Source organism: Austrofundulus limnaeus, unplaced genomic scaffold (assembly GCF_001266775.1).
Source record: "Austrofundulus limnaeus strain Quisiro unplaced genomic scaffold, Austrofundulus_limnaeus-1.0 Scaffold26, whole genome shotgun sequence".
In the NCBI taxonomy this organism is placed as follows: Eukaryota; Metazoa; Chordata; class Actinopteri; order Cyprinodontiformes; family Rivulidae; genus Austrofundulus; species Austrofundulus limnaeus.
In genome coordinates, this window is record NW_013952428.1 from 1,540,875 (window position 1) to 1,567,980 (window position 27,106).

Genomic DNA, 27,106 nt, shown 5'->3' on the forward strand with positions numbered 1-27,106 from the left:
AACGTGATTACGTCAGACGAGGCTACACAACGCATGACTATGTCAGACAAGGCTACGCAACGTGATTACGTCAGACGAGGCTACACAACGCATGACTATGTCAGACAAGGCTACGCAACGTGATTACGTCAGACGAGGCTACACAACGCATGACTATGTCAGACAAGGCTACGCAACGTGATTACGTCAGACGAGGCTACGCAACGCGTAATTACGTCAGACGAGGCTACGCAACGCGTGATTACGTCAGACGTCGATGACAAGCTTTGCGGCAGTAAACAGGAAGTGAAACTTGCTAACTAGCAGAGGCTAATCATCTCGGGACAATGGTGCAATTTTTTCGTGAATGCCTTGCTATTGGGCAAGTTGTAATTATTCTATCTATTCAGCTAGTACAGGCTATGTTTAATGCTGCCAGGAAACGTAGGGAAATAAACGCAATGTTTTCGCACCTTTGTGATAACATCCGGGACGAGGCAGGAAAGCGGAAACAGCTGAACGTCACGTGAGGTAAATATGCGCTACGTCAGAATTTATTCGGAAAATGTGTTTCCATCTCCTGTTTTGCGCATTAACTACTTTGTGAATCATCCAAAAACCACCTCAAGCGAGCGTAAAAACTTTTTAGCGAATTGAGGATTTTTTTTTCGAATTTTGCTGTTTCCATCTGACTTTTTTTCGCATTTTTAATGCAACACTTCTAAATGCACATCAAAAAGCCTTGATGGAAACACGGTTATTGTTCTGAAACGTGGCGAGTTGATATTCTGGACACACCTGTGGTCTTTCACTGCCCCCCCCCACCTGTTCCTCATAGAGCTCAGAGGGGGGAAGCTTTATCGTGGCACTCCTGCTGAGAGGGGAAGCTTTATCGTGTTGTGCAGGTTGGAGATGCGTGGTTATCGGGCACGGTGGATATGCACAAATGCTAATGAGAGCCCGTGGCATGATGGGAGAGTTGACATTTCTGCACAGAAATTACCGTTAACCTAACTATGCCCCGGGGCAGGTGTGTGTGAGCTAGTTGAGGTGTATGTGTGTGTGTGTGTGTGTGTGTGTGTCTTATAATCACTAATTCAGGCCTTCAATTAAAGCCTCAGATCCTGCTTCTCTCATCTCCCTGTCTGAGTCAATCACAGGCGAAGGGAGGGGGTGGGGGGCAACAGTGAGGGTGGGGGGCATTAAGGAACGGACCGTGTCAGCTCTGGTTCTGCTAATGAGATGGAATTGTTTTTAATGATGGAGAGAATGCCAACAGGTGCAAACTCGCACGCGTCAATTTGATAAAAGGCAATAAATCTGATTTGGATTTCGAGTTAATGAAGAAAAGTGGATTTATTTTTCACTTTTAAAAAGTTTTTATTTTTTTTTTCTGAAGCCTGGACTTGGTGTCATCTTAGCTCCAGTGAGAAATAATTTATTAATTCAAGCAGAAAGTATTCATTTCTTCTTTTAGTTTCTGAAAAGCTTTTTTTTAAATAAATTATTTTCTTAGATCAATAAGTGTGCATCTGTATATGAAAGAAAAAAGATGATTGGAGAATTGAAAAGGTCAAGTTTCGGTTGCATTACAATTACATGGCGTATAAATTTAGCACAAAAAGTACTGACATTTGTGTTTGGCTGATTATTTCTTTGTAAAGGCCCTGTCACACTGTGATGTTTTAGACAACTTATAAACATTGTAAAGACGTCTACATCGAAGGTGGAATTGAAAAAATCAACAGGAAGCTTCTTTTTGGCGTGCACATAATGTAATTTGAACAAATTGATCAGATATTTCACTTTTATTAACAATTTAGACATAAAAATGTTTCATAAGTTGGCATAAGTTGTCTAGTGTGACAGGGCCTTAAAGCTTCTTGGCAATAAATCTTGTACTGTTGGAAAGGCTGTTAATTTCCCTTTGAAATGGTGCCACATTTGTAAGGAACATGCATTTGTGGGATGAGCAGCAGAGCTGAGGATGTGGGTTGTGCACATGAAAAATTAGCCTAATCTTCTCTGTTGACCCAGTTTTGAGCTTCTGGTACCACCAGGTGCTGCCAATCCTAAGATTAATCACCCAGAGTCATTGTTACAACAAATAATCTACCAAACACTAATTTCCTTACTTTTTATGCAAAGTTATTTTTTTCTATGCAGTTTTTGCTTATTTAAAAAACACCAATTTACTGACTGTTTAAAATAATTTGTAAGGAAGACCTTTTGTTTGATCTTCACACACACTGCTTCATGAGGTCACAGTTCCAGAACTCAGAAATGTTAACTTGTATGTCTGATTACAGGAAGTGTGCCACTGTCTGGAAACTATTGGTTCAAAGTCTCAGTGCTTCGATGTCTTCCAAAACGGCATTTTCAGATACCTGGTAAGATTTTATTTTATTCTCCCACTTCGGTTATTTCCTGTTTGCTCAGTTCCAGTTGCGATGTTTTATTCTCTGGACCATTTTTTTTATGGGATAAATCTTGTCCCAGCAGGAATTGAATTTGAATTGCTCAGATTGAATCTGAATGTGCATAATTTGAAATTGAATGCATTGGTTTGAAAATGAATTTTACTAAATTGAAACTGAATTTAATGATTTCAATTTGAATTAATTTGCTTTGAAACTGTATTTTGGTTTATTAAAATTCAGTTTGACTACTTTCACTTTCAGTTCCATAATTCAGATTTTTGTGTCACATCCTGGTCCTTGAGAAAGCCAGGCAGAGTAATCAAACACAGATCCACAGATTTGTGTTTCACTTTGAAGTTTCCCTTCTGTATGTAACAGAGTTGATGCAATCCACTGTAAAAGTGACAAAAACAGACAAAGTTATTTTATTGCAGTGATTAATTTGACCTATATGTAGAAAATGTTACAGTTATCATGGATCACATATTGATCAGATGCTGCTGCTGACTGAATTTCAAATTCTGCACATTCAGATTCAATCTGAGCAATTCAAATTCAGTTCCTGCTGGCACAAGATTTATCCCACAGCCTTTCTTTCTAACGATGATGGTTTGTGTGGGTCTCAGATCAGGCTGGACGTGGTCCCTGACAGCATGGCAGCCGGGCTCTTGAGAGCCGTCTCCAGATTACTGGATCTGTCCATCCTGCCCGTGGAGCCGGTGCTGCGCTTCTTGTCTCAGTGCTGCCTCAGCCTGATGGCGCAGCTTGTCACCCTGCAGCAGGAGGCGCCCGCCGACACAGACCACAAGAGGTGCGTTTGGATTGATGACTCAAAGCACCACCGTGTGGTAAAGACCTCAGAGGGTGAGGGTTTGAAAACGTCTTGCTTCGCAGGGAGGCCATTTGGAGTTCCTGCGTGACGTCTCTGAGCAGCGTTCCCCGTCTACTTCGGATCGTTCTGCAGTCGATGCGTGTCCGAGGGCTTAGCGAGGAGGAGCTGCCGCAGCTGGGGCAGATCCTGTCCATGCTGCTGCAGCACACGCCGCTGCACAACCAGCTGCTGGCTAACACTGCTCTGCTGCAGGAGATCATACAGAACCTCACGGTAAACAAACGTCTGCAGGAGGAAAAGAGAAAGGGAAAAGTGGACGTTTGTACCCTGATTGTGTACCGGTTGTTTGTGTTTCAGAGGTACGCCCGGGGTACGACCAGAGAGCAGTGGCTGACGGACCTGCTGTACTGTTACAGCGTCACCGTGGCTCACGGTACCTCTGCGCACCGTGGGAACCTGGGCCTTCGAGACGCCTATTAACCAGCACATCCATCAGACGAGCACCGGGTGTGTGTTGCTTTGTCATCCTCGCCGTACAACGCAGCGTCACTTTCACACATTGCTGCAGGCAAACACACAAATACTTCCTCGTTCTTGTTGAAAGAACGTAACTTTTCCCTCTGTCTTAAACTGTTTACCACCTTTTTTTGTAGCTTTTTTTTTGTGTTATTGTTGGGCCAGTGTTTACTGAAGTACAAAGAAACTTTGAATTACAAACAAAAAATAAAGGAAAAACCAAATAAAAAAACATAAAATCGACTTGAACTTTGTTTTTTTATTTTATTTTAAAATACATAAAAGCTAGGGGTGCAACGATACAGAAAATTCACGATTTGATTCGAAACTTTAGTCTGACGGTTCGATATATTTTTGTTACAAAACAGAAATGTCCATGCTCTTCTTAACTTGTAATTTATTTAAATGAATTATGAGCATTTGTTTAACTTCAAAAGTCCAGTTTTTAAATTAAATGTTGCTGCTTTCTCAGTGGATCTGCGCTCCACAATGCAGCCTAGGCGGAATAGTCGAACACAGATCCACTGATCCTTCAACACAGAGCATCAGAAGACAAGTTGATAAAATAAATTTAAAAAGCTGTATTGTTCCATACATAGTGTGTATTGAACGGTTCGATGTGGGTACATGTATTGTTGCACCTCTAATAAAAGCATGAAACACAGAGGTATTTATTATACATTTGTAAAAGGACAAAAAAAGACGTGTGTAAACAAACATTACAAGTTCAGAAATGAGTGTTTCTCTTAAAAGGAAAAAGTGCTTAAAGACCAGAGGTGTGTGCCTGGTCCTCACAGGTAAAAATGCAAATTACGGGTTGGGGGTTCAGTTTAGGACCAAGGTGTGAATTGAGTTTAGGTTAGTTTTACGGTCAGGTAGGTACCTGTGAGGTTAATTTTAAGGTAAATGGACAGGGTTAGGATAAAAAAAATTACCAAAAATTGAATGGAAGTCAATCCACGGTCCCCACAGGGATGTAAAAACCAGCTGTGTGTGTGTTTGTGTCGGCAGCTGCTGCAGGTGGGCTGTCTGTATGACTGGCTGTTGATAGACTGTCTCATTCTCCATAACACGGGGAAAGGTTATCTCAGTGTGTGTGTGTGTGTGTGTGTGTGTGTGTGTGTGTGTGTGTGTGTGTGTGTATGGGCTCCATCCACAATGGATTAAAGGTTATCTTTTACACACACTATTTCTGTAGACTGAACCCCCCCGCCCTGTGAGGTCATGCCTCTGATGTCATACGTGGCTTAATTTTAGAAAGTTTCGGCGCACGGAGCGAACATTGTGCCGAGTAATTCTATAGGAGGCGAGAGTGCCAGCCAGCTGAGAAAACATCAAAGAAGAATAAGAGTGTGTTAATATGTGTGTGTGTGTGTGTGTGTTCAATGCTTCCCGCGGCCTCTCGCTCCCTGTCCTGCACTGTGTGGTCTCAGGTGGTAAGAGTACTGCTTGGCCTGGTTCAAGGCGTCAGTCAGGTGCACACAGTCTAAACCGCTCACTGAGGAACAAGAGTGTGAAAACATTTTTAACCAATTGCAACGTTTTTTTAAAGGGATCCATGATTAGTTCCATGATTAGTTGTAACATTAAACTTTATTTAATAAACATATATTTTAACTGTAAAATAAAGACTGTAAAAATACTGTAGGATGTTTAGTTTATTAAATTTTTAAAAATATATTTTAACATGGACGGAGCCATTTTATTTAAATGCAAAGCATTCTGGGTAAATGATGACGTGGATAGGTCCTCGGTGCGAGGCTGCTAGCGAGCTATATCCACCCTGAAGGTTAATCTTGGACAATATCTGATGATCGACTCTTTTAAATGAAACCAGAGAGCGTTGACAGAGAGGAGAAGGTAGAAATGACTCAGCCTGGAACTGAAAATATGGATGGAGGACAACAGAGCTGCTTCATGGAAGAAGAACCTCAGCGTAGCCTGTTAGCTTTAGCATTAGTCCGGACGCTATATTGCCTTATATGTATTAGCTCGGTGCTAGCTCGACAAACTAGCAAGCTAAACTGAGGTCCTCCATCCATATTTTCAGTTCCAGGCTGAGTCATTTCTACCTTCTCCTCTCTGTCAACGCTCTCTGGTTTCATTTAAAAGAGTCGATCATCAGATATTGTCCAAGATTAACCTTCAGGGTGGATATAGCTCGCTAGCAGCCTCGCACCGAGGACCTATCCACGTCATCATTTACCCAGAATACTTTGCGGGTAAATAAAATGGCTCTGTCCATGTTAAAATATATTTTTAAAAATTTACAAAACTAAACATCCTACAGTATTTTTACAGTCTTTATTTTACAGTTAAAATATATGTTTATTAAATAAAGTCTAATGTTCCAACTAATCATGGATCCCTTCAAAAAAAACTAATTTTGTGAGTGCTTACGCTGGCTCTGGGTGCGGGAAGGGACATCCAGAGGAGAGTGAAACGAACGCCCTCGTCTCCCCACCGAGCTGCCTGTAAGGAAGACAGAAAAATATTTGCATCAGAACCTGTTTCCAGTTTGAGCCCAGTCAGCCGAGGCTGTGTGACATCACTCCTGTATAACCTGCCGACCAACCCAGGTGCCACGCCTCTGCTTCTTTCATCTTTAAATCCTGAATGTGACACCTGTACAGGTAGCTGAGGCTCCATAGCTCAGTGGTTAGAGCACTGGTCTTGTAAACCAGGGGTCGCGAGTTCAATCCTCGCTGGGGCCTGAATGTGTTTTTTGGCCATTTTTAAAAATAATTTTTTTATTACAACACAAAAACAAATCTCAGGGAGCAACTTTTCTTTTCTTAAAGTAGACGTATGTTTATAAATCCTTCAGTTGGGGTCTATACAAAGTGAGCCTGCAATGCTTTGCTCTGAATTCCTTCTTATCGTAACTCCACAAGCCCCCCCCTCACCTATTTTCTGAGGTGTTTCTCGGATCAACTCGTTTTGAGGCTGTCTCTTTAAATCCAAACGAGGCTCTTCACAGCTCGCTGGTTCAGTCCAGTTTGATAGAGGGGTTAATAGAGGGCACAGTTAGTGCTTCTAAATTTAGCCTATAAATTTAGCAAGTGCTAATCTACTAATAAATTTTACAATTAGCAAAAGCCCTAAAGCACTAATCAGGAAATTAATTCCCCTATTAGTGCCTTAGTGCTTTAGGGGAACTGTGCCCACCACTGGATGTCAACAAGGAAAGACTTGTCCATCCAGCTTTACATGTTGGAGTCAGTCTGACCCTGAGGTGAATGAAGATGAGGAAATAGTAGCTGGTAAATCCAGACCATATTTGTCAGTTCCGTCGCAAATAATTTGACGTAATAATTCAGAAAATGTCATAGAAAATGGAGAAAACTGAACAAGTTGAAAAACATGACCCAAACAGAATATAAAGATATCTACATAACACCTGGGGAGACTAAAATCAAACTTTTCTGCACATTTAGACACTCCGAGTACAACAAAATGTATTTAACAGCTAAAAAATTTAATTTTTTTTCAGACACATCAGTTTTAATCTTTTTTTTTTACCAATAAATCCCAGGGAAGAACTTTTATTTACTTAACGTCATTAAAGTGCCTGTGACATGAAATTTTTAAAATAAATATAAAGGCGTTATTGGAAAGATAACATTATTAGCAAATTATAAAAATAATTTCCCACTGCTGAGATTAACAGTTGTTGCGATATTAGCATGTGAAAGAACAGGAAGTGATGTCAAAGGGGAATGCCTGCATGGAACAAAGCGTTGATAAAATAGCTAACGACAGACTTTAGAGAATAATCTGTTTCTTTAGATTATTTTGAGTCGATCAGAGAGATGAAGACGAGTCTATGACTACGTTCACACTGCAGGTCTTAATGCTCAGTTCCGATTTTTTGAAAAAATCTGATCTTTTTGTGTGAACGTTCACATTACATTTTAAATGTGACCTGCATCAGACCCCTGTGTGAACGCTKCACAGCACTGATGTGACACGCATGCGCAGTAAAAGACGTGACGTCTCATCAGCCGGCTTGTTTGTTTACAGAGCTAGCGTGGATGCTACATTTTGCGCATCGAATCGGAAGTTGTTTAATCAGAGCTGATTAAATAATTATCTGACCTGCTTCTTTAGTTCAGTGTTTATATCTGAACCTGCCTCTGACCGGGATGCTCCAGTGAAGCTTTTTTTTTTTTAAAGAAACTACGAGCTGGAAAAAAGTATCGACCGAGTTTCGAACTTTAGGATCGATACTCTCCGACCCAGGCTGGACATGTTATTATCAAACTATCTACGTGGAAAATGAAAAGTAAAGAGATGAAGCAACTGGACTTGTGTTCTGGAGCTGTAAACACACGGAGCTACAGATTTAAACAGCGAGACTTCAGGTTAGTGTCTTATCGGTCCTTCAGCCCCTCCTCCTGATGAAAAAGTCAGATGAATGTGACATGAGCGTTCACACTGCAGTCACTTTGAAAACATCAGATATATATCTGATTTAAAACCACATACTGAAACGGCCTGGGTCGGATTTGAAAAAATCGGATTTGTCGCGTTCAGACTGTCATAAAAAAATCGGATATGAGTCAGATGGGTCAAAAAAATCGGATTTGGGTCGGATTTGCCTGCAGTGTGAACGTAGCCAGAGTTCAAAAAATGTTTCAATAAAGACTAGAGTTCTTTTTCTTAAAGAGATCCCCTTTGATGTCACTTCCTGTTGCACTTTTGCTGAGTCAAATTCAAAAGAAAATATGCCATTTATGTGACAAAATGGGTAAAATCACGTTTTATGCAAGGTTTCATATATAAAAATGTGTTTTCTTTGACTTTGTGTATTTGATGGATATATCACAGGCACTTTAAAGCTTCCCTGTGAAGACAGTTTGAAAGATTTATTTGTTTATTAAGAGTTTCATGTGTAATTTAGTGTTTTTAGCAGAACAAAGCTCAATGTTAAATTTACAAATACATTGTGTGCATCATTTAAACTCCTATGCTGAGTAGGATTCGGTGAAACCGTATCGTGTGTAATTAATCATCAGTAAAACTCAATTATTTATTTGCCACTTTGCATTTGTGTACAACACTACTTTCACTATCAGGCGCACAAGTGAATCCAACAAACCCTGCAAACTTGTTTAATCACCTGAAACACCAACACAAACCGGAGGAAGGCCAGAAAATGTGTCCAAAGGACACAACCTAAGCTACATGAAAGTTCAGTTTTCATCTATTAATCATTATTGTCTAAATGCCACAATTAATTGTAATAAATTTTTATGTCAATATTGCCCAACCCTACTGGGAAGGAATAGATGAACGTGGATTAGAAGTTAGGATTAATTTTAGAAGATGAGATTAAAACAAGAGAGCACCACGTTGCTCGTCCAGCATCTTCGCTTCATGGAAATCAAGAACGGGGTGAGAAAATAAGTCTCGTGAACGTGTGTGAGGCTTTGTGTGTTTGTGTGTTCAGCAGATCGCCCTACGCAGTCGTCTGACATTCCCCCTGACAGCTCTGAACTTTTCACAGAGTCAGGACTGTCAGATACAGAGGAGGGGAGAACGAGGGAGAACGAGGCGAGGTGAGGGAGGAGGGGGAAAGCCCGGCGACAGAAGCAACGTTGGGAGCGAGGACTCTTTCAGTCCGCCGGCAAGCAGAAGAGGGCACGTGTGTGTGTGTGTGTGTGTGTGTGTGTGTGTGTGTGTGTGTGTGTGTGTGTGTGTGTGCCTTGGCAGAGCGAGGGTTTCTGCCTGTCCCTGCTATCATCACCTGGTGATGTGCTATGAAGGTCAGACCTGTCTGGGGGTGAAACCCTGGCAGGAGTTTTACGCAGGAAACCAGGCTGATGCTGTTACGTAGCGTGAACTGCAGTATCACCTACGTGTACTGGTACCTGTCAGTTTCAACCCCCCCCCCCCCCCACCGCTAAATTTGAAATTTTTATTAACTTGAAAGAAAATATTAAGCGTGTCCGTTCACCAGTTTGTGTGCTTGAACCATACGGAGTGTATCAATGCATGGAAAAAGAATAATAAAGAGATCCTACAAAACCAAGAGCGCTCTGCTGAAGGCCTGTTTATTGACCAAGCGTTCAGACCAAAACCCTAACCTGGTAAAAACCAGACCCTTGTCCTTCACTTTGCTTCATACGAGGGTCTGGACTCTCTGCTATGGAGAAGCAATTCTTGCAGGAGGCGTGGCCTCTGCTGAAGAGTCGCTGTGAAGGAGGCTAAGCTAAGAAGCTAACCGGAAATCGTGTGCTGTAAACAACTCTACTGAGAGGAGAAAAGTACCGAGCTGAACGAGACTGTAAATGAGAGCTGCTGCTTTGTCAGACAAATTTAATTTAATCTGGAAGCCTTATCAACACAGACTGGCTTCATTCACTTCCTCCACTGCCGTATGCTAAACTAACTAGCAGACACTGCGCAGAACATTGACGTCAAACTCCTCCTTCTGTTCTCTGATTGGCCCAGGTAAAATAAACTACAAGCAGACACTGCGCAGAAAATTGAGGTTCTGTTCTCTGATTGGCCCAGGTAAAATAAACTACAAGCAGACACTGCACAGAAAATTGACGTTCTGTTCTCTGATTGGTTCGGCTAAAAATCTGCCAGCGAAATCCTTGTCAATGGGAGAAGTCCCAGATGGAGCAGTGAAGGAAACTAGAATTGAGCGGAGCTGCGTAGGAAGGCCAGGGCCGGGCTACCGAAACCCAGGAAGCCAGTTGAATTCAACACAGCGCTTCGAGGCATGACCCCGCCTATTTTATTAGGTCATCAGGAAGTGGGCTTCTACTCTCAAGAGTCACGCCTCCAGCCAAAAATAATACTCTACTCTTATGACGATCAACAATTAGTTATGTGTTGAATTTGTGTTCAGATATATATCTACCTACCTACATAAAATCATCAAGTTAAGCAAAACAGTCACATTTAACAATCAGTACCACATTTTTATTTACACGGTTCCCACAGGTCCTTGAAATTCTTGAAAGTTTGTGAATAAAAAAAAGATTTCAAGGCCCTGGAAAGTTTGTGAAAACAGCCAAAAATTGCACTTGTCCTTGAAAGTCTTTGAATGTTTTTTGGGGATTGAAATTCTCTTCTCACATAACTGATTTTCATCATCTTTTAAAAAGATAAATTATAAAATTAAATAAAAAAACTTACATTTGTTGCGTTGGATAACTCAGGATTACGGTAAACTGACATCATTGATTCTGACTCAACAACTTCTACGTTGTTCAGTTTTTCATTGAATTTACATGATATTTAAACCTGTTTATTGGTAACATTCAGCGGTAGCAGTAGGTAACTGTCATTGTGCGTGGTTCTTTAATTTGAGGAAATTGGTACTGGAAAGTCCTTGAAAGGTTCTTGAATTTGATGTTGACCAAGGTGTGGGAACCCTGTATTTAATGTAGAAATAAGGCTGGGCGTCCGTTCATTTTCTTCCTCTTATCCGGGGTCAGGTCTCAGGGGCAGCAGCCTAAGCAGAGAGACCCAGACTTCCCTCTCTCCAGACACTTGGACCAGCTCATCTGGGGGAATCCCAAGGTGTTCCCAGGCCAGCTGAGAAACATAGTCCCTCCAGCGTGTCCTGGTTCTTCTTCTGGGTCTCCTCACAGTGGGACGTGGAACACCTCACCAGGGAGGCGTCCAGGAGGCATCCTAACTAGATGAACCACCTCAACTGGCTCCTCTCGACGTGGAGGAGCAGCGGCTCTACTCTGAGGGGGGCTGGGCGATAAAATAATAATACACAGTATATCATAATAGACACGTGATCAATATATAAAATATGTCTGATAGATTGTTGATAAATTCACTGAACTCTGATCCAGAACCGCACAGCATTCTGGGGGATATATGCAGAGGAAAGTAGCCGCTCGACCTCTTACGGCTCAGCTAAGCGAGGCTGGTGGCATCAAGGAGAAAATGAGTGCGACAGCTTGAGAGGAAAATGTGGATAAAAGAGGAAAATCACGTCAACTTTTTTTCCTGGTCCTTATTTCAGATACTGTAGGTAAAACAAACTAATCAATTATCGATATCAACTGATATGAAACACTTGGAGGAGACTGTGGTGTAGTGGTAGGACAGTTGCCTTGGGACCAGAAAGTCACAGGTTCTATTCCCCAACATGCCCACATGTTGTAGTGTCGTTGAGCATGACATCTAATCCCTAAGTTGCTCCCTGGGTGCTGAAATAGCTGCCCGCTGCTCCACTTGAGTGAGTGTGTGTGTAATGAAGTTTATGGAAGATTACAAAATTTATTTAAAAAAAAAAAAACTCTGCAAACCTGAAAATCAGCCCTGAGGCACTCCCAGCTGAAATCGTTGTAACCCGAACCAGACACCCCGATGCCCCTGTAGCTAAATGCTTGCTTCCACTGCAGCCTGGGACACTTTCAGCAGGAATATTATGACATTTTGCTGGAATAACAGTGTAATGTAAAATTTACAGTAACCTAAAGGCAGCAATTCACTTTGGCCTCAGTTCAGATCAGATTAGCTCATCAATCCGGTCCAAACAAAACTGTTTCTCATAACAGATGTCGTTCAAAGATCCATCTACAACAGGTAAGATATTAATTGTTCATTAACATTTCACAGATGTCACTTCAAAAGATCTGAACTACCTCTTTAGGATTAGTATAACAACCCATAAAAACAAACTAGTTTTTTTATTTATTTATCACGAACTTTGTTAACTTTCCAGTCACTAAACCTCCATGTAATTCATTTATTTTAATGCTGAAAAGGGGCATTTGCTTTTTATTAAGTGTGCTTATTTGACATTTTTGAAACCGTTAAAAAAATTAAAAAACACTGAAAAGGAAGGCGGGTGGTTTGAGCGACGTCATGGTTTTCTTACCGTAGATGTTTTGTAGCACAGAGCTTTTACTTCCTGGTTTGCCGAGATGAACTCTGCTTTCTGTTTTTCTCTTGTAGCTTGAATCACTTGACTCCACTTCCACGCGGTCCTTCAGCTCTCTTCTTCTGCGTGCGCGAAACCTACACGCACACACACACCCACACACGTCTCAATAAAACAGCACCTCAGACTGCGTTCAAAGGCTTAAAACCTGGCAAGTACTAGCACAAATGCTCACCAAGCTTAAACAAAGTAAACAGTTTATTTGAGGCCCTTAATAGGCCCGTGTGTACACGATTTAATTGTGTGGCTGCACAGAAACAGAGGACCTCCTGCGGTGGACTGGCAGCTGCTTAGAGAAATGTAGCGAAGTTTAGGAAGAGAAGCAAACCGAAGAGAAGAGAAGCTGCTGGGAGCTATTAAAGCAGCCCCCGCTGAACTTTTAGCCTCTTGTTAAAGGAGTATGAAAGTTCTAGATTATAGGCCTTTCTGTCCCCTCACCCCTCTCCCACGCTCTCATGTGAATAATAGAGGGTGGGGTGTATGTGGGAGAGGACACATGTGGGCACCACATGGGACTTTTTAATATTAATAAAAAAAAACAGCACATCCTGGGTCTCTCTCCTCCAGGTACGAACCTGAGCCACGCCTGCTGGAGGATGCGCGCAGCCTCGTTCCTCCTCAGATCCCCGTCTTGTTGCTCCCGTGTGATCGTGTGATTGCCGGCCTGAGCTCCTCCTGAGGGCTGCTGGCGCTGTAATGAGGAATTGCTTCGTAACGAGGCGGTTTGGTCTTTGACAAAGGCCCGCTCTGAAGCCTGCTCCCTGCGGTTTCGGTGTTTTTGCAGAGAGGCGTGCGTGCGACTCGAGCGACCGTCTCTCTTTTTCAGGGGGATGCAATCCCCGGCGCCGGCTTCACTTTGCTCCAGAGCTGAGACAGGGGGGGAAGGAGCCGATGTGTTTGAGGAGGATCGGTCCCTGACTCTGGGCCAGCTGGGAGGTGTGGGTTTCAGCTCCCTGCAGACGGAGGGCGACAGAAGCTCGTCCAGCCTGGTGGTCTGGGAAACGTCTGTGTCACAGCTCAAAGCTTCAGGAGCCTCAGCTCGTTCAGCTGTGCTTCTTCTTCTGGACATCCTGCTCTTATGAGCTGGCAGGGTGGACAAAAAATAATATTTGACTTATTCAATAAAAACATGTCATGAAAACAACTTTTAAAAGTGTATTGAAAGTGTCTGTGACATGCATGTCCTTCAAATATTCAACTAAAAACTATTTTATTTAAGGAACTTGATATAATGCACATGATTTGACCCATTCTGTCAGACCATTTTCTTTAGAATTTGATTCAGCCAAAGTGAAACAGGAAGTGACATCAAAGGGGAACTCTTAAAGGGCCCGTGACATGCTTATCCTTCAAACACAAAATGTCAAATAAAACATATTTATATTTAAGAAAATTAGCATAATACACGATTTTATCTGTTACGTCACATAATTGGCATATTTTCTTTTGAATTTTGCTCAGCTAAAGTGAAACAGGAAGTGACATCAAAGGGGAACTCTTTGAGAAAGAAAACACCGGTTTTTGTTTATTTTAACAATATTATTTGAACAATGACTTTTTCTTATCTCTCTACAATAGGGATTAAAATAATCTAAACATCAGATTCTTCTCTACAGTCTGTGTTTTTAGCCATTTTAGCAACGCTCTGTTCACATGCAGACATCCCCTTTGACACCACTTCCTGTTACTTCACAGGCAAATATCTCAACAACTGTTCATCTCATCAGCGTGAAATCCTTTTTACAATATGTTATCAATGTTATATTTCCAAAAATACATTTATATTTATTATAAAAAAATATGTCACAGGCACTTTAAGAAAATTACCATAATACACATGATTTTACCCATTTTGTCTCATTACTGGCATATTTTCTCGTAAATTTGGCTCAGCAAAGTGAAACAGGAAGTGACATCAAAGGGGAACTCATTAAGAAAAGAAACTCTATTATTTATTTATTGAAACAATCTTATTTAAACTCTTCTTCAACTCTGATAGCGATTCAACATAGTCTAAAGAAACAGATTCTTCTCTAATTAATGCAGCATCGCTCTGTTCACACGCAGACTTTCCCCTTTGACATCACTTCCTGTTTCTTCACATGCAAATAACTCAACAACTGTTCATCTCAGCGGTGTCAAATTTTGTTTAGCAATATTTTATCAATGTTATCTTTCCAAAACTGCATTCATATTTATTACAAAAATTTGATGTCACGGGAACTTTAACATCTTGTCAACTAACAAATGTGAACTTCCAGTCGTACCTGTATGTCTCTCCTCTTTGGTCTTTGTGCGTTCACCTTTGGATGATTTCTTTGTCTCTAACGAATCATTTATGTTCATCGAGGCGAGCTTTTCCTGCTCCGCTTTGACTAGAGAAACCCTTCGTTTGTCTGCGGCGTTAGTCGAAACTCGATGTACAGCTTCTCGTCTTCGCTGTTCTTCTTCTCGCTTTCTGGACACCACACAGGAGAGAATAAAGCCTTAGCAGTTGACGTTGTGAGTTACCTTTTATTACGAGCTAATCTGATGTTAATCGTTTAAAGTGTTACTGTGTTTTTGTGTGGCTCTGCTCACAGGAAGCACTAGCCTCAGGTTAAACAGAAGGTTGATGGTTTGATCCTCCAACTTCTTTTTAAGGGAAGAAACTGACTCGTGCTTTTCTTCTACTGTGTTTATTATTATAGAATAAATTTTACATATTAGCTAAAAAAGAATAAATGTTTGGATAAAATGGACTTGAAGTTTATCCAACAAGGCTAAAAATGTGCTGTCAAGTCAATTTACATTTTTTGAAATATTTTAGGCAATTCAAGAATTTATCAAGAATTTATACTTAAGTTTTAAATATATATCGAATGGAGCATCATGGTGAAATGGCATTATGCTGCACTTATGAAAGAAAAACTGTTGGGCTTCATTTGGACACTCACACATCAATTCTGAGTTTCATACAGGACACGGTAAAAAAAAAAGAAAAAGAAAAAATATATATATTAGGCAAGATAAAGGTAATATTCACCAACATCAAGCAGTTGTCACAATGATTTGGGAATTGTTTTTATGCCGGATGCCTCTCATGACAAAACCACTGACCACCCTGCTACAACAGCCCACATGTGTGGAGCTGGGGGGCTGCCATCTTGGGCGCCTGTAGGAACGGATAGGGAGGATTCAAACCCTCAAACTGATTTCTCTAACCTCTGCCATGCCACTCAACATGAAAAAAAGTAATGTGAATTTTTTTGTATTAAGAAGCAAACATGCTGCACTTTGACCCAATGTGTGTATCCACAGTATTTAAAATGAACTTGAAACAAATGTTTTTAAAGGTCATTATAAAGCTTAAAGTGTCTGTGACATGCCTATCCTTCAAATACAAAAAGTCAAAGAAAACATCTTTACACTTAGGCAAATTGGCATAATACACACAATTTTACCCATTTTGTCTCATAACTGGCCTATTTTCTTTTGAATTTGGCTCAGTCAAAGTGAAACAGGAAGTGATGTCAAAGGGAAACTCAATAATAATATAAACTCTCTGTTTATTAAAACAAAATTATTTAAACTTTAACTCTTCTTCGTCTGTTTTTGATAGTGACTAAAATAATCTAAAGAAACATCAGATTCTTCTCTACAGTCTGTGTTGTTAGCTTTTGTAACAACGCTCTGTTTACATGCAGACATTCCCCTTTGACATCACTTCCTGTTTCTTCACAGGCAAATATCTCAACAACTGTTCATCTCAGTGACGTGAAATTAGTTTGGCAATATGTAATCATTGTTATCTTCCCAAAAAACATTAATGTTTATTACAAAAATGTGATGTCACAGGCACTTTAAAGTCATCCGTCTATCAGTTCAACCACTGAAATCCCAGTTTTACCACAATATATATGTATAAGAGTGTACTTGTATTTGAAAACGTGTAAAGATAAAATCTTTATTCTTTGGTTAAACATTCCTGCCTTTCCTACCCACTGCAGCTCTTTCAAACAAATTTACTTTTGGAAACGAAGGTGAGCCCGGTGGACAAATGACAAAAGGACTAGCAAACCGGGGGACAAAGACAGAAGGAAGATGCATGTGTTTACACATGACAGAAACAAAGACAGATAGGAAAAGAGTGTGATGGTTTCCACATGGATGGGAGGAGGAGAACGACAGAGACTGATCAGGAAGACACAAAGGAGAACTCGGTGTGTGTTTCTCACTTGGCTGCTGCATCTTTGCGCAGCTGCTCGTGTCTCATGAGCAGCTGCTTTCGCTCCCTGAAGGCCTTGCGGACTGTGTAGCCCTTGTAGACGGCCTGGATGGAGGCAGCGGCGATGTCCTGGATGGCTGCTATGGACAGGGCGCCGTGCTCCAGCATGAACTGGGTCACCTCACTGTGGCCCCCCAGCAGAGCGTAGTCCAGAGGGGTGTACCTGCACACAAACAGTGTGGCCAAACTGGGTTTCTTTTGAACTTGTTGGGCTGGAAAAAACAGCTTTGTGTGGGTTGTTAAAATTTGGGCTGTTTTTAACACATTTGACAGGTTTTTAGAAAGTACTCATAAAGAAATTACATCAAAATATCAAGTGTCACTACGAAATGGTGTTGGTTAATAATATCAACTGTAAACTATTATATATATATATATATATATATCTTTACACTTCATATATATATATATATATATATATATATATATATATATATATATATATATATATACATATATATATATATACACTCACTGGCCACTTTATTAGGTACACCATGCTAGTAACGGTTTTGTGGTCATAAAGGGATGGACATGGTCAGCAACAATACTCAGGTAGGCTGTGGCGTTGCAATGATGCTCAATTGGTACCAAGGGGCCCAAAGAGTGCCAAGAAAAGATTCCCCACACCATGACACCACCACCACCAGCCTGAACCGTTGATACAAGGCAGGATGGATCCATGCTTTCATGTTGTTGACGCCAAATTCTGACCCTACCATCCGAATGTCGCAGCAGAAATCGAGACTCATCAGACCAGGCAACGTTTTTCCAATCTTCTCTTGTCCAATTTCGATGAGCTTGTGCAAATTGTAGCCTCAGTTTCCTGTTCTTAGCTGAAAGGAGTGGCACCCGGTGTGGTCTTCTGCTGCTGAAGCCCATCTGCCTCAAAGTTCGACATGTTGTGCGTTCAGAGATGCTCTTCTGCCTACCTRGGTTGTAATGGGTGTTTATTTGAGTCACTGTTGCCTTTCTATCAGCTCGAACCAGTCTGCCCATTCTCCTCTGACCTCTGGCATCAACAAGGCATTTCCGCCCACAGGACTGCCGCTCACTGGATGTTTTTTCTTTTTCGGACCATTCTCTGTAAACCCTAGAGATGGTTGTGCGTGAAAATCCCAGTAGATCAGCAGTTTCTGAAATACTCAGACCAGCACTTCTGGCACCAACAACCATGCCACGTTCAAAGGCACTCAAATCACCTTTCTTCCCCATACTGATGCTCGGTTTGAACTGCAGGAGATTGTCTTGACCATGTCTACATGCCTAAATGCACTGAGTTGCCGCCATGTGATTGGCTGATTAGAAATTAAGTGTTAACGAGCAGTTGGACAGGTGTACCTAATAAAGTGGCCGGTGAGTATATATATATATATATATATATATATATATATATCTTTAATGTATGTGAGATTTGGGCTGTTTTTTCTGTGGTTGGTCAGGTTTTACGTTGCGTTTGGGCTGGAAACTGTCAGTCCAATTTGGCAACCCTGATCACAAACAGTCGTTTTTTTACTTTCATACATTATCTACATGTTGCCTCTGCTGCTGTTTTTTATTACTGCCTCGGTCCTCACCTCTCCTCTGTGTGCTCCATCTGGTTGGGAAAGGCGTTGTAGCCCAGCAGCAGCTTCACGGCATCCAGGTAGCCGTTGTTACACGACCAGTGCAGAGCAGTCCGCCCCTGTTAGCACAACAACAACAAGACCACTTAAACTTTTTTTTTGTTAACAGGTGAACATTTATGCTAATGCCAGGAAATCTTCACCTCCTTGTCCTGTACGTTTGGATCAGCGTTGTTTTCTAAGAGAACCGCCATGCATGTGATGTAACCGCCGTACGCTGCACACTGCAGCGGAGTGCGTCCTGCATGATCCTGCAAGAAAGGCTGATTTTACAAATGTTTCCATTCAGCCCTAATCTCTTCCTACTTTCCTTCCAAGCGCAGTTTTAATCGATAGCTCTGCCATGAGGAAGTTCGGCTTAAAGACACGTCCCAGTGGCGTTTCTGGTACCAAAAGGTGTTTCTGGTCTCCACCTGTCGTTTTGCTCCTCAGCATGGATTCCTAAAAACACTGCAGGATTTCTCAAACATGCATGAATGAGTCAGAGCAAGGCTTTGGGTATGTTTTTTATGAGAATATAACATTATAACATGATATAAAACTCAAAAAAGTTGATTTTACATGATATTGCCCCTTTAAAGCCAATGTTCTATTTCTCTGTTTTATATTGACCTTATTTTTATTATTTTTATATTTTTTGTGTTGCTTTGTTGTTTTATTAAATTGGTTGAATTGTGAAGCACTTTGGTCAACTCTTGTTGTCTTTATGTGCTATAAATAAATTGACATTGCAATAATAATGAGAGTATATTAAAGCCGTTGAGGTGAAAAGGAGCATTTTGTTCATGTTTTATAAATTCCTGATGCAATCTGGACTTGAACCCACAACCTCAGGACTACAAGGCTGCAGCTCTGACCACTGAGCTACCACAACCTCCATGGAAAAACAACAGAAAAACATAGTTTAGCTTAATAAAGTGAATGAGCACTCAGATTTACAATGACGCATGGCTGCATGATGACTCCACATCTGATCGAACCCTTTCATTTAAACCCCTACCTGTACGTTGGGACCGATCCCGTTCTCCATCAGGATCTGGCAGACCTCTGCGTTCCCCCCCAGAGCGGCCCAGTGCAAAGCAGTGTGGCCGTCCACGTCTACCAGGCCCACCCGCGCACCACCTACACACCACATGTTTGAGAAGACACCAGGAAACAACAGCACACACTGTTGGTGTTTAATCACTGCTGGCACATTTCCAGTAATTACTGACCCCGCCCACCTTTGATGAGTGTGAGTATGACATCTTTGTAGCCCATCTCGCACGCACGGAACAGCGGCGTGTGCTTCATGACGTCCAGAGAGTCGACTGTTGCTCCGTTCTCCAGCAGCAGCTTCACTGTGCTCACATGGCCTGACAGGGAGGCCGCGTGGAGCGCTGTTTAAACACACACACATGCATACACAGACATACACACACACCAAGATCCTTGAGTCTAACAGGATAATACACACCCTCGAGACGTTCTCTACTCATCCCTTTAACTGCAGCTCCTCTGTGGCTGAAGCCCAGTCAGCGCAGGGTTAAACAGACGGAGAGCTTTAATGAGGAGCGATGCAGTGGAGTCCTCCTCACTCCGGTCCCCAGACAGCACCGAGCAGAGGAGGATGGTGGGCACCAGTCAGCTCCACTGCCCCGCCACACCGACTCATTAGCATCGTGTGTTGTTCATGTATCAACAATGTGCAGCTGGTTGAGCAGAGGCCATATTGGCACGGAGATTATGTTTATAACCAGCTGTGGGGAAGTGGTGATAGCGAGGCGTTTGAGTGCTCAGGATCACCTTCATTTTTTTAGTCTCACTGGTTAACGTGTTTGTGTGGGAATCCCCCCTTTGACATCATACGTCAATACGTCAGTACGTGTTTAGGATGGTTCCCAGCTACTAACATACCACAATTCAGCACAAAATTTAGATTTTTTGCAAAGTTAGTCTTTTTTTGTCTTTACTGAAGTTGCTTTAGGCAGCCATCTTGAATGTGATGACTCTAAAGGTTAATCTTTGCAAATCTATATTCAATCATTACTTTCTGAGGGTTAAACTGAAATCTGTCTACTGGAATTTGAAATATTTTGATAACGCTACAAACAAATACACAAAGACAAAACCACGCTCTTCCTTTTTGCCTACAGGCTACAACAGGTGTGAGTCTGCTTGTGTAAAGCCTCATGAATTGTGGACACAAACACATAGGTGAGTCAATTTGGAGGAGTTTTGATTCACTTCGCTCTCACCGGTGCCGCCGTACTTGTCGGCCATGTTGGTGTCGATGCGAGGCACGAGGGCGAGCATGGTGCGGATGACATCATCGCTGCCCTTCCCGGCGGCCCACATGAAGGCTGTTCGTCCTTCCAGATCGGGTTCATCTTTCACAGACGGATGAGACAGAAACACGCCGACAGTTTCCTTCGCACACAGACAAAGACAAAGGCAGTTTAGTAACAGAGTTCACTCAACTCATTATGAGACACGAGTCAGCAAAACAACACTTTTTTTCCCTTAAATGTGACGCGTAAGAAGAGGTTTAGCACCAACGCAGAAAAAAATCCTGTCTTTGACTAAAGCACGACAAAACGACTCACAGCGTTGTTTTTCTGAGCTCCGTAATGCAGTGGTGTTGCTCCTTGGCTGTCTGAAGGAATTGTGCCTGACGTGTTTCTCTCCAACAGCAGGTGGACAATTTTGGCATGGCCTGAAAATGAGTTAAGAGCAGGAGGGCAGAAAGTGCGAGAATGACCGAGTCAAGTAAAAAATAAAACAAACATATTCTCAAACTGTGCAACAGAGCATTTCTTTTTTCATTTGTAAAATTATGTGAGTTTAACCTTGGGCTTCACAATGTCTCGGAGCTAACTGGTCAGCCAGTAAAGTTTGATGTTTCTATTACACATTAGATAAAACAACAAAATATGTCGTCCTATTCTATACAAGTGAAACATTAAAGTGCTCGTGACATAAAAATGTTTGTAATAACACAAACGCATTTTTGGAAAGATAACACTAAGAACATTTCACAAAATAATTTTCATGCCGCTGAGATGAACAGTTGTTGAGATATTTGCATGTGAAGTAACAGGAAGTGATGTCAAAGAGGAATGTCTGCATGAAAACAGAGCTAAGCTAAAATGCTCAACAGCCCAGACTGTGGAGAGGAATCAGATGTTTTAGATCATTTTGAGTCGCTATCAAACAGAAATAAAAAAAGAGTCAGAGTTCAAATAATGTTTCAAAAAACAAAGACCAGTGAGTTCTTTTTCTTAAAGGAGTTCCCCTTTGATGTCACTTCCTGTTTCCCTTTTGCCAAGCCAAGTTCAAAAGAAAATAGGTCAGTTATGTGACCAAATGGGTAAAATAATGTGTTATGCCAAGGTTCTTCAATAGAACAAAGTTTTCTTTGACTTTTTGTATCTGAAGGATAAGCATGTCACAGACACTTTAATGCGCAAATAGCACAAAAAGTAAGGAAAGCCTTTTAATTTCCCTTTTAAATGGTGCCACATTTGTAAGGAACATGCATTTGTGGGATGAGCAGTAGAGCTGAGTATGTGACTTGTACACATGAAAAAACTGCCAAATCTTCTCTGACAAAACAGCTGATTCTGCTGCTGTTATTGACTCTTGTTTTGAGTTGCTAGCACCCCCAGGTGCTGCCAATCAGGTGCCCTGTTTAAGATTTATTGCCAAGAAGCACTGATACAACAAAGAAATAATCTACTAGACACAAACTTCCTTATTTTCACATAAACCAGTGTTGTCTTCTGTTTCTGTCCTCAGCTGAATGAAGTCATTGTGCTTTTCAACGCAGCCAAGGCCGCAAATCAGCTGCTGAAAGGAAGTCAGTGTTGAAATCCCTTTTTGTGCTCTCTGGCATTTTGGACATCTTAAGTTGTGTACACCAATTTCAGCTGTATTTATGTAAGTCTGAACTGCTTGGACTAAATTTGGCCAGTGGAAAGGTCCACCATTCCTTGAAGGGATGCAAATCCCCAAATAAACAGGGTCGACTCCAACAGGTTACGCCAAAATTTAAGGGCAATATCTGTGTCTCAGTTCAGGGGTTGCAGCCCCATGGAGGCCACAACCTTAAAAGTCCAGGTAGGCTACATAAACAGCTGTTAAATGAGACAGTTTAGTATCTGGATGATGTATATATTTGTGTGAACACGCTCTACCTCGTGACTATAGTGTTACATTTCATATCACATACTAAACTATACTATACTACAACTTTAAATGTGTTTGGAACATGCATATTAACACATCTTTTCACAGGAGTTATAACTTCACAAAATTCAACATACTGTTAAACACATTACACATAAATACATAGAAGACATGAATAATTTGGGTTTAGCTCCATTGTCAGTACTGGGGATGTCCCGATCCAGATTTTTTGGCTCTCAATACAATCCAATGTTTTTAGTGATTAGTCTTTCCGATACCGATCTGATAGCTTTATTTCTTTATTTCTTTCCAAGGGACAAGGTTGGTAGTATTAAAGCGAGCCCTGCTGTTCCCACCACGAGAAACATCCAGTTTGCAGATTTTGCAAGATGCAGTTTCAGCATCAGTAGCTGCGTTTCCATTGCAAATGTGCGCAAAACTTTGTCAATATTCTGTTAATGTCGAAAAAACACAGTTTCGCAATTGCGGTGTTTCCATTAAGTAAGAAATGCTATTAAAGTCACGTGTGAAAACATTTGTTCTTGTGATAAGTCATTACAAACATGGCGGCAATGAATGTAAACACATAGCATGTTGCTACCGCGACACTTGCGCTCATCAACAGAGGAGACGTTGGCGTCTTTTATCGAGGCTTTCCAGTGACAAGTCCCTTCTTGGGAGCGGCTACGTATGCTGTGTTTTTGGGAAATTGTCGGTGAGTTTGCTATTTTATACTACTTCAGTGATTTTACTACTACTTCTACTTCCTGTTATCTTCTTCGTCATCGTCTTTTTCACCAGCAGAAACAGCCGGTTGTTGATCACGTGACTCCCGTGATGTGAAAAAAGTGTTTCCATTGCAGTTTTGCGAAAAACACCAATTTCGACACAGCCGAAAAACCACCTCATCCTAGCGCAAAAACATTTTGTCAAAAAACGTAATTTATTTAGAAATTGACGTGTTTCCATTGAGCAAATTTTATTTTCGAAATTCTAATTTGCGCATTTTCATGGTCAATGGAAATGCAGATATTGTTTTCCATTGAAAAGTGTTCCCACACTGTGGACATGGTTGCATACTTGTGTGCGTCTTGACTTCTTAACAGCATTTGTAAAGCATGACGATGCTGAAAACTGTCGCGAAAACTGGATCGGCCCGATCACGACTAAATCCTATTCTACCCAATTTTCAAAAAATGTTCATATCTGCCACCGATACCGATACTGAGTATCTGATCGGGATATCCCTAGTCGGGACTATAGTTTTATAACAGTATTGTGATACTTTATTTTAATGTAGCTCCAGTTGCTCTTTAGGTTTTAATATATTGTTTTCTGTTTAATTTTACAGTTCCACAGTTCATGTTCATTACTATCTATCTAATGGTCTACTCAAAATGTGTATTATACTTGTACATAAGCCTGTACCACTTGTGTAAGTACAATAAATGAAAAAAAAAAAAGCTCCAGTATTGACTACTTGCAGTTGTGTGTTATTGTATTTAACATCACATAGCAGCGTACATTTCGTCAGCTAAGTTGCTAAACAATGATTTCTTTGGTTCATGACGATTCCCCAGATTCTGTCATTTTCTTTTTCCTGTAAAGTTTAATGAAGGGGTGATGAATCCTGGGATATCGTCAGCCGTAAAGGATAGCATGTTGTAGGTATTTCAACAACAGTCTGTAGAACCTCCCTACGTCAACACTCAATCCGATAGTGGGAGCTGACGGACTGTAGACCGGCACGGGAACTGATAAATGGCCCAAATCTTAGGTTTGGGAGAGCTCTCATCGCCCTGACAAGGACAACTCTAAGTACACTGGTTGGAGTCCTAACTGGTCACAACCAGCTCAAAATGGTGATGGGACTCCATGACGATGGTCTGAACTGAATTAGAGACCTCTTTGCTCTTCTCAGGCCAATGCCTGGCTCTGAGAAATCAAAGGAAAAGAATTCTTGGGGACCCCTTTATGGATCCTAAAGTTCAGAACCCCGAGTGTTTCTAACCTTCACCTGAGGAACATGAAGGTTTAATTAAAGCTCAGTGTCCTTTGGCCCACTTACAAGGCCCCCCTCTCACGGGTCCTTCATCCATCCTCACTCACCATAAACCATAAACCATCAACGGCCATGAAGGATACTCAGAAGCATTCTTCATTTTTGGAGTTTTGAGGGCTGGGAGAAGTAAAATGCACACTCCAAAGGATGCAGCCCCTGAATTGAGACACACCCTGAGTGTTTCTATAAAATCCGTCCTGTTGTTCATAAGATATTTTGCTAACACAGCAACCACATGACCACACACTCCATGGATTTAAAACTGTCTGCACAGGTTTTTATAGACAAACAGACCATCAATACTATGCTGTTAGAAAGGACAAAAATAACTTTAAAAAAGAGCTAAAGATGTTGGTGTTTGGAGGGGAACACTGATCGGACTCACAGTATTTGGAATTTTGCAGGTTTTATTTCTCGTGTGTGTGTTCACTCACCCAGCAGAGCCGCCCAGTGCAGTGGCGTTCTGAAGAGGTTATCGTAAGCCGTCACATTACAGCCCTCGTAAGATGTTAGCACCTTCACTACCGCCTCGTTACCATCAGCAACAGCAAAGTGCAGGGGTGTCCGACCCTCGTAGTCCTGCCAGTTCAACAAGGACTCAGTGGGCGCTGCTTCCTTTACACACACAAACACACAAAGATCATTTCCATGGGAGGTCATGTCAAAGGTGGGACCTCTGTTCTGCTCTGTTCAACTAGCACATATTGGATTCTTATCACTGGATTTCTACAGATTGGCTTGGTGGTCTCCTGGTGTTCTGCAAAACAGCGTCGGTGGCTATTCAGGTCATTTCCTGGCTGCCTGACAAATATGAAGGATTGCCGTTCTATCAGCACTCACACACTGTGCGAGCTGGGACTCAGTCTGCAAGCGGTTCTGCTGAGGGTCATGGGCCGGCTGCGGTCCCTGGACTTTGCTGGCCAGATGGAATTGATCTTGGAGAAGCTGACAGCTCGGCTCGGCGGAATTGTCCACACTATTTGTCTGATTGGACTCTCCACATTGGGATGTACTAGCGGACATTAAAGCAGATGGAAAATTATTATTGTCTACCTGACCGAAAATATTTTCTCTGTTCCCAAACAACTGATTACAGATTTGTCTCTACCCCACATGGCCTTGAAGAGCTGTGGATCTAATTTCTCCTGGTGTTTACGTCGACTTGGCTTGGTCCCCCCACCCCCACTCACCCCCATCTAATCTGATCCCTTGATGGTCAATGTGGAGCTGCACAGATTGAACAATTCAATATCATTATTCTGAACTATGGCTGAACTACGGGTTTTTCTTTTGGGGGCGCTGGATTCCTCAGACTCATTCTTCAGATATTCACACAAGTGCATACAACATTCATGGCTTCAGATACACACCTTCTAGACTCACTCCTCTGGCCAATAAATTTTTGCTCTGCAGAGTTTTTTTTCTATAAACACCATAGTGCGTCACATTTTGTTGATATAATATCATGTTTTGTTTTTTTCCCCTCATCTATCCTTGTGTGATTTTTTCATTTTTCTTTTTAAAGGTAATGCAACCCCTGCTGGTTGCCGCATGACCTGTTCACCTGTTCCCCCATGTTTTTGTCATGTGTGTGTGTCTTGAATGGGTGTTCTTAAATGTAATTTCATTGTGCTCCGTACAATGACAATCAATCAATCAATCAATCAATCAATCAAAAATGAGGAGGGGCAGATGTTGACAAACGAAGCTCAGCGTGTGAATCTGTGCGTGCGCTCTCTTCAACATGTACCAGTATGCAGCGGACGGTCTGCGTGGCACTCGCCTCCTGGCTGTGCGCGGCCCAGTGCAGAGGAATCTTGCCCTCGCTGTCTGGGATGCCGATGTTGGAGTCGTGCTTGATCAGAAGGCGGACGTGCTCGGGCCGGTTAAAAAACGCCGACCAGTGAAGAGCGGTTTGCTGCAGAGAGAAATAAGATGAAACTAGAACAACAAAAAGAAAGAAAAGAAATGAATGAATGGATGGAGATGAAAAGATATGAGCGGAGAGGGGCTATTGAAAAAAAAATAGAAAAGGTTCTATGGGATAAATCTTGTGCCAGCAGGAATTGAATTTGAATTGCTCAGATTGAATCTGAATGTGCCTAATTTGAAATTAAATGCATTGGTTTGAAAATAAATTTCACTAAGTTGAAACTGAATTTAAAGTTTTGTATCTGAATTAATTTGCTTTGAAACTGTATTTTGGTTTATTAAAAATTCAGTTTGACTACTTTCACTTTCGGTTCCATAATTCAGATTTTTGTGTCACATCCTGGTCCTTGAGAAAGCCAGGCAGAGTAATCAAACACAGATCC

At 41.6% G+C, this 27,106-nt stretch overlaps 2 protein-coding genes and 1 non-coding gene across 6 annotated transcripts in view; 2 read left to right on the forward strand and 1 right to left on the reverse strand.

Annotated features, from left to right (window-relative positions):
* The window catches only part of tex10 (testis expressed 10), a 23,476-nt gene extending 19,486 nt beyond the window's left edge, over positions 1-3,990 (forward strand). The window contains exons 13-16 of the mRNA XM_014004742.1: positions 2,289-2,369; positions 3,026-3,210; positions 3,294-3,504; positions 3,589-3,990. Coding sequence (XP_013860196.1) covers positions 2,289-2,369; positions 3,026-3,210; positions 3,294-3,504; positions 3,589-3,711 — 600 coding nt within the window. The 3' untranslated portion in view covers positions 3,712-3,990. The remainder of the gene's footprint in view (positions 1-2,288; positions 2,370-3,025; positions 3,211-3,293; positions 3,505-3,588) is intronic.
* Positions 3,991-4,798: 808 nt separating this feature from the next.
* invs (inversin) overlaps positions 4,799-27,106 on the reverse strand; it is a gene marked incomplete in the record, with an annotated part of 46,364 nt that continues 24,056 nt past the window's right edge. For all 4 annotated transcript variants that reach the window (XM_014004740.1, XM_014004739.1, XM_014004738.1 and 1 more), the window contains 14 exon segments: positions 4,799-5,245; positions 6,148-6,219; positions 12,608-12,747; positions 13,246-13,753; positions 14,938-15,128; positions 16,888-17,100; positions 18,515-18,621; positions 18,706-18,813; positions 19,563-19,684; positions 19,786-19,941; positions 20,800-20,971; positions 21,148-21,257; positions 25,226-25,406; positions 26,542-26,709. In XM_014004740.1, the coding sequence (XP_013860194.1) occupies positions 5,130-5,245; positions 6,148-6,219; positions 12,608-12,747; positions 13,246-13,753; positions 14,938-15,128; positions 16,888-17,100; positions 18,515-18,621; positions 18,706-18,813; positions 19,563-19,684; positions 19,786-19,941; positions 20,800-20,971; positions 21,148-21,257; positions 25,226-25,406; positions 26,542-26,709 (2,364 nt within the window).
* trnat-ugu (transfer RNA threonine (anticodon UGU)) lies at positions 6,389-6,461 on the forward strand. Its single transcript has one exon. It is a non-coding gene; the product is annotated as a tRNA-Thr (tRNA).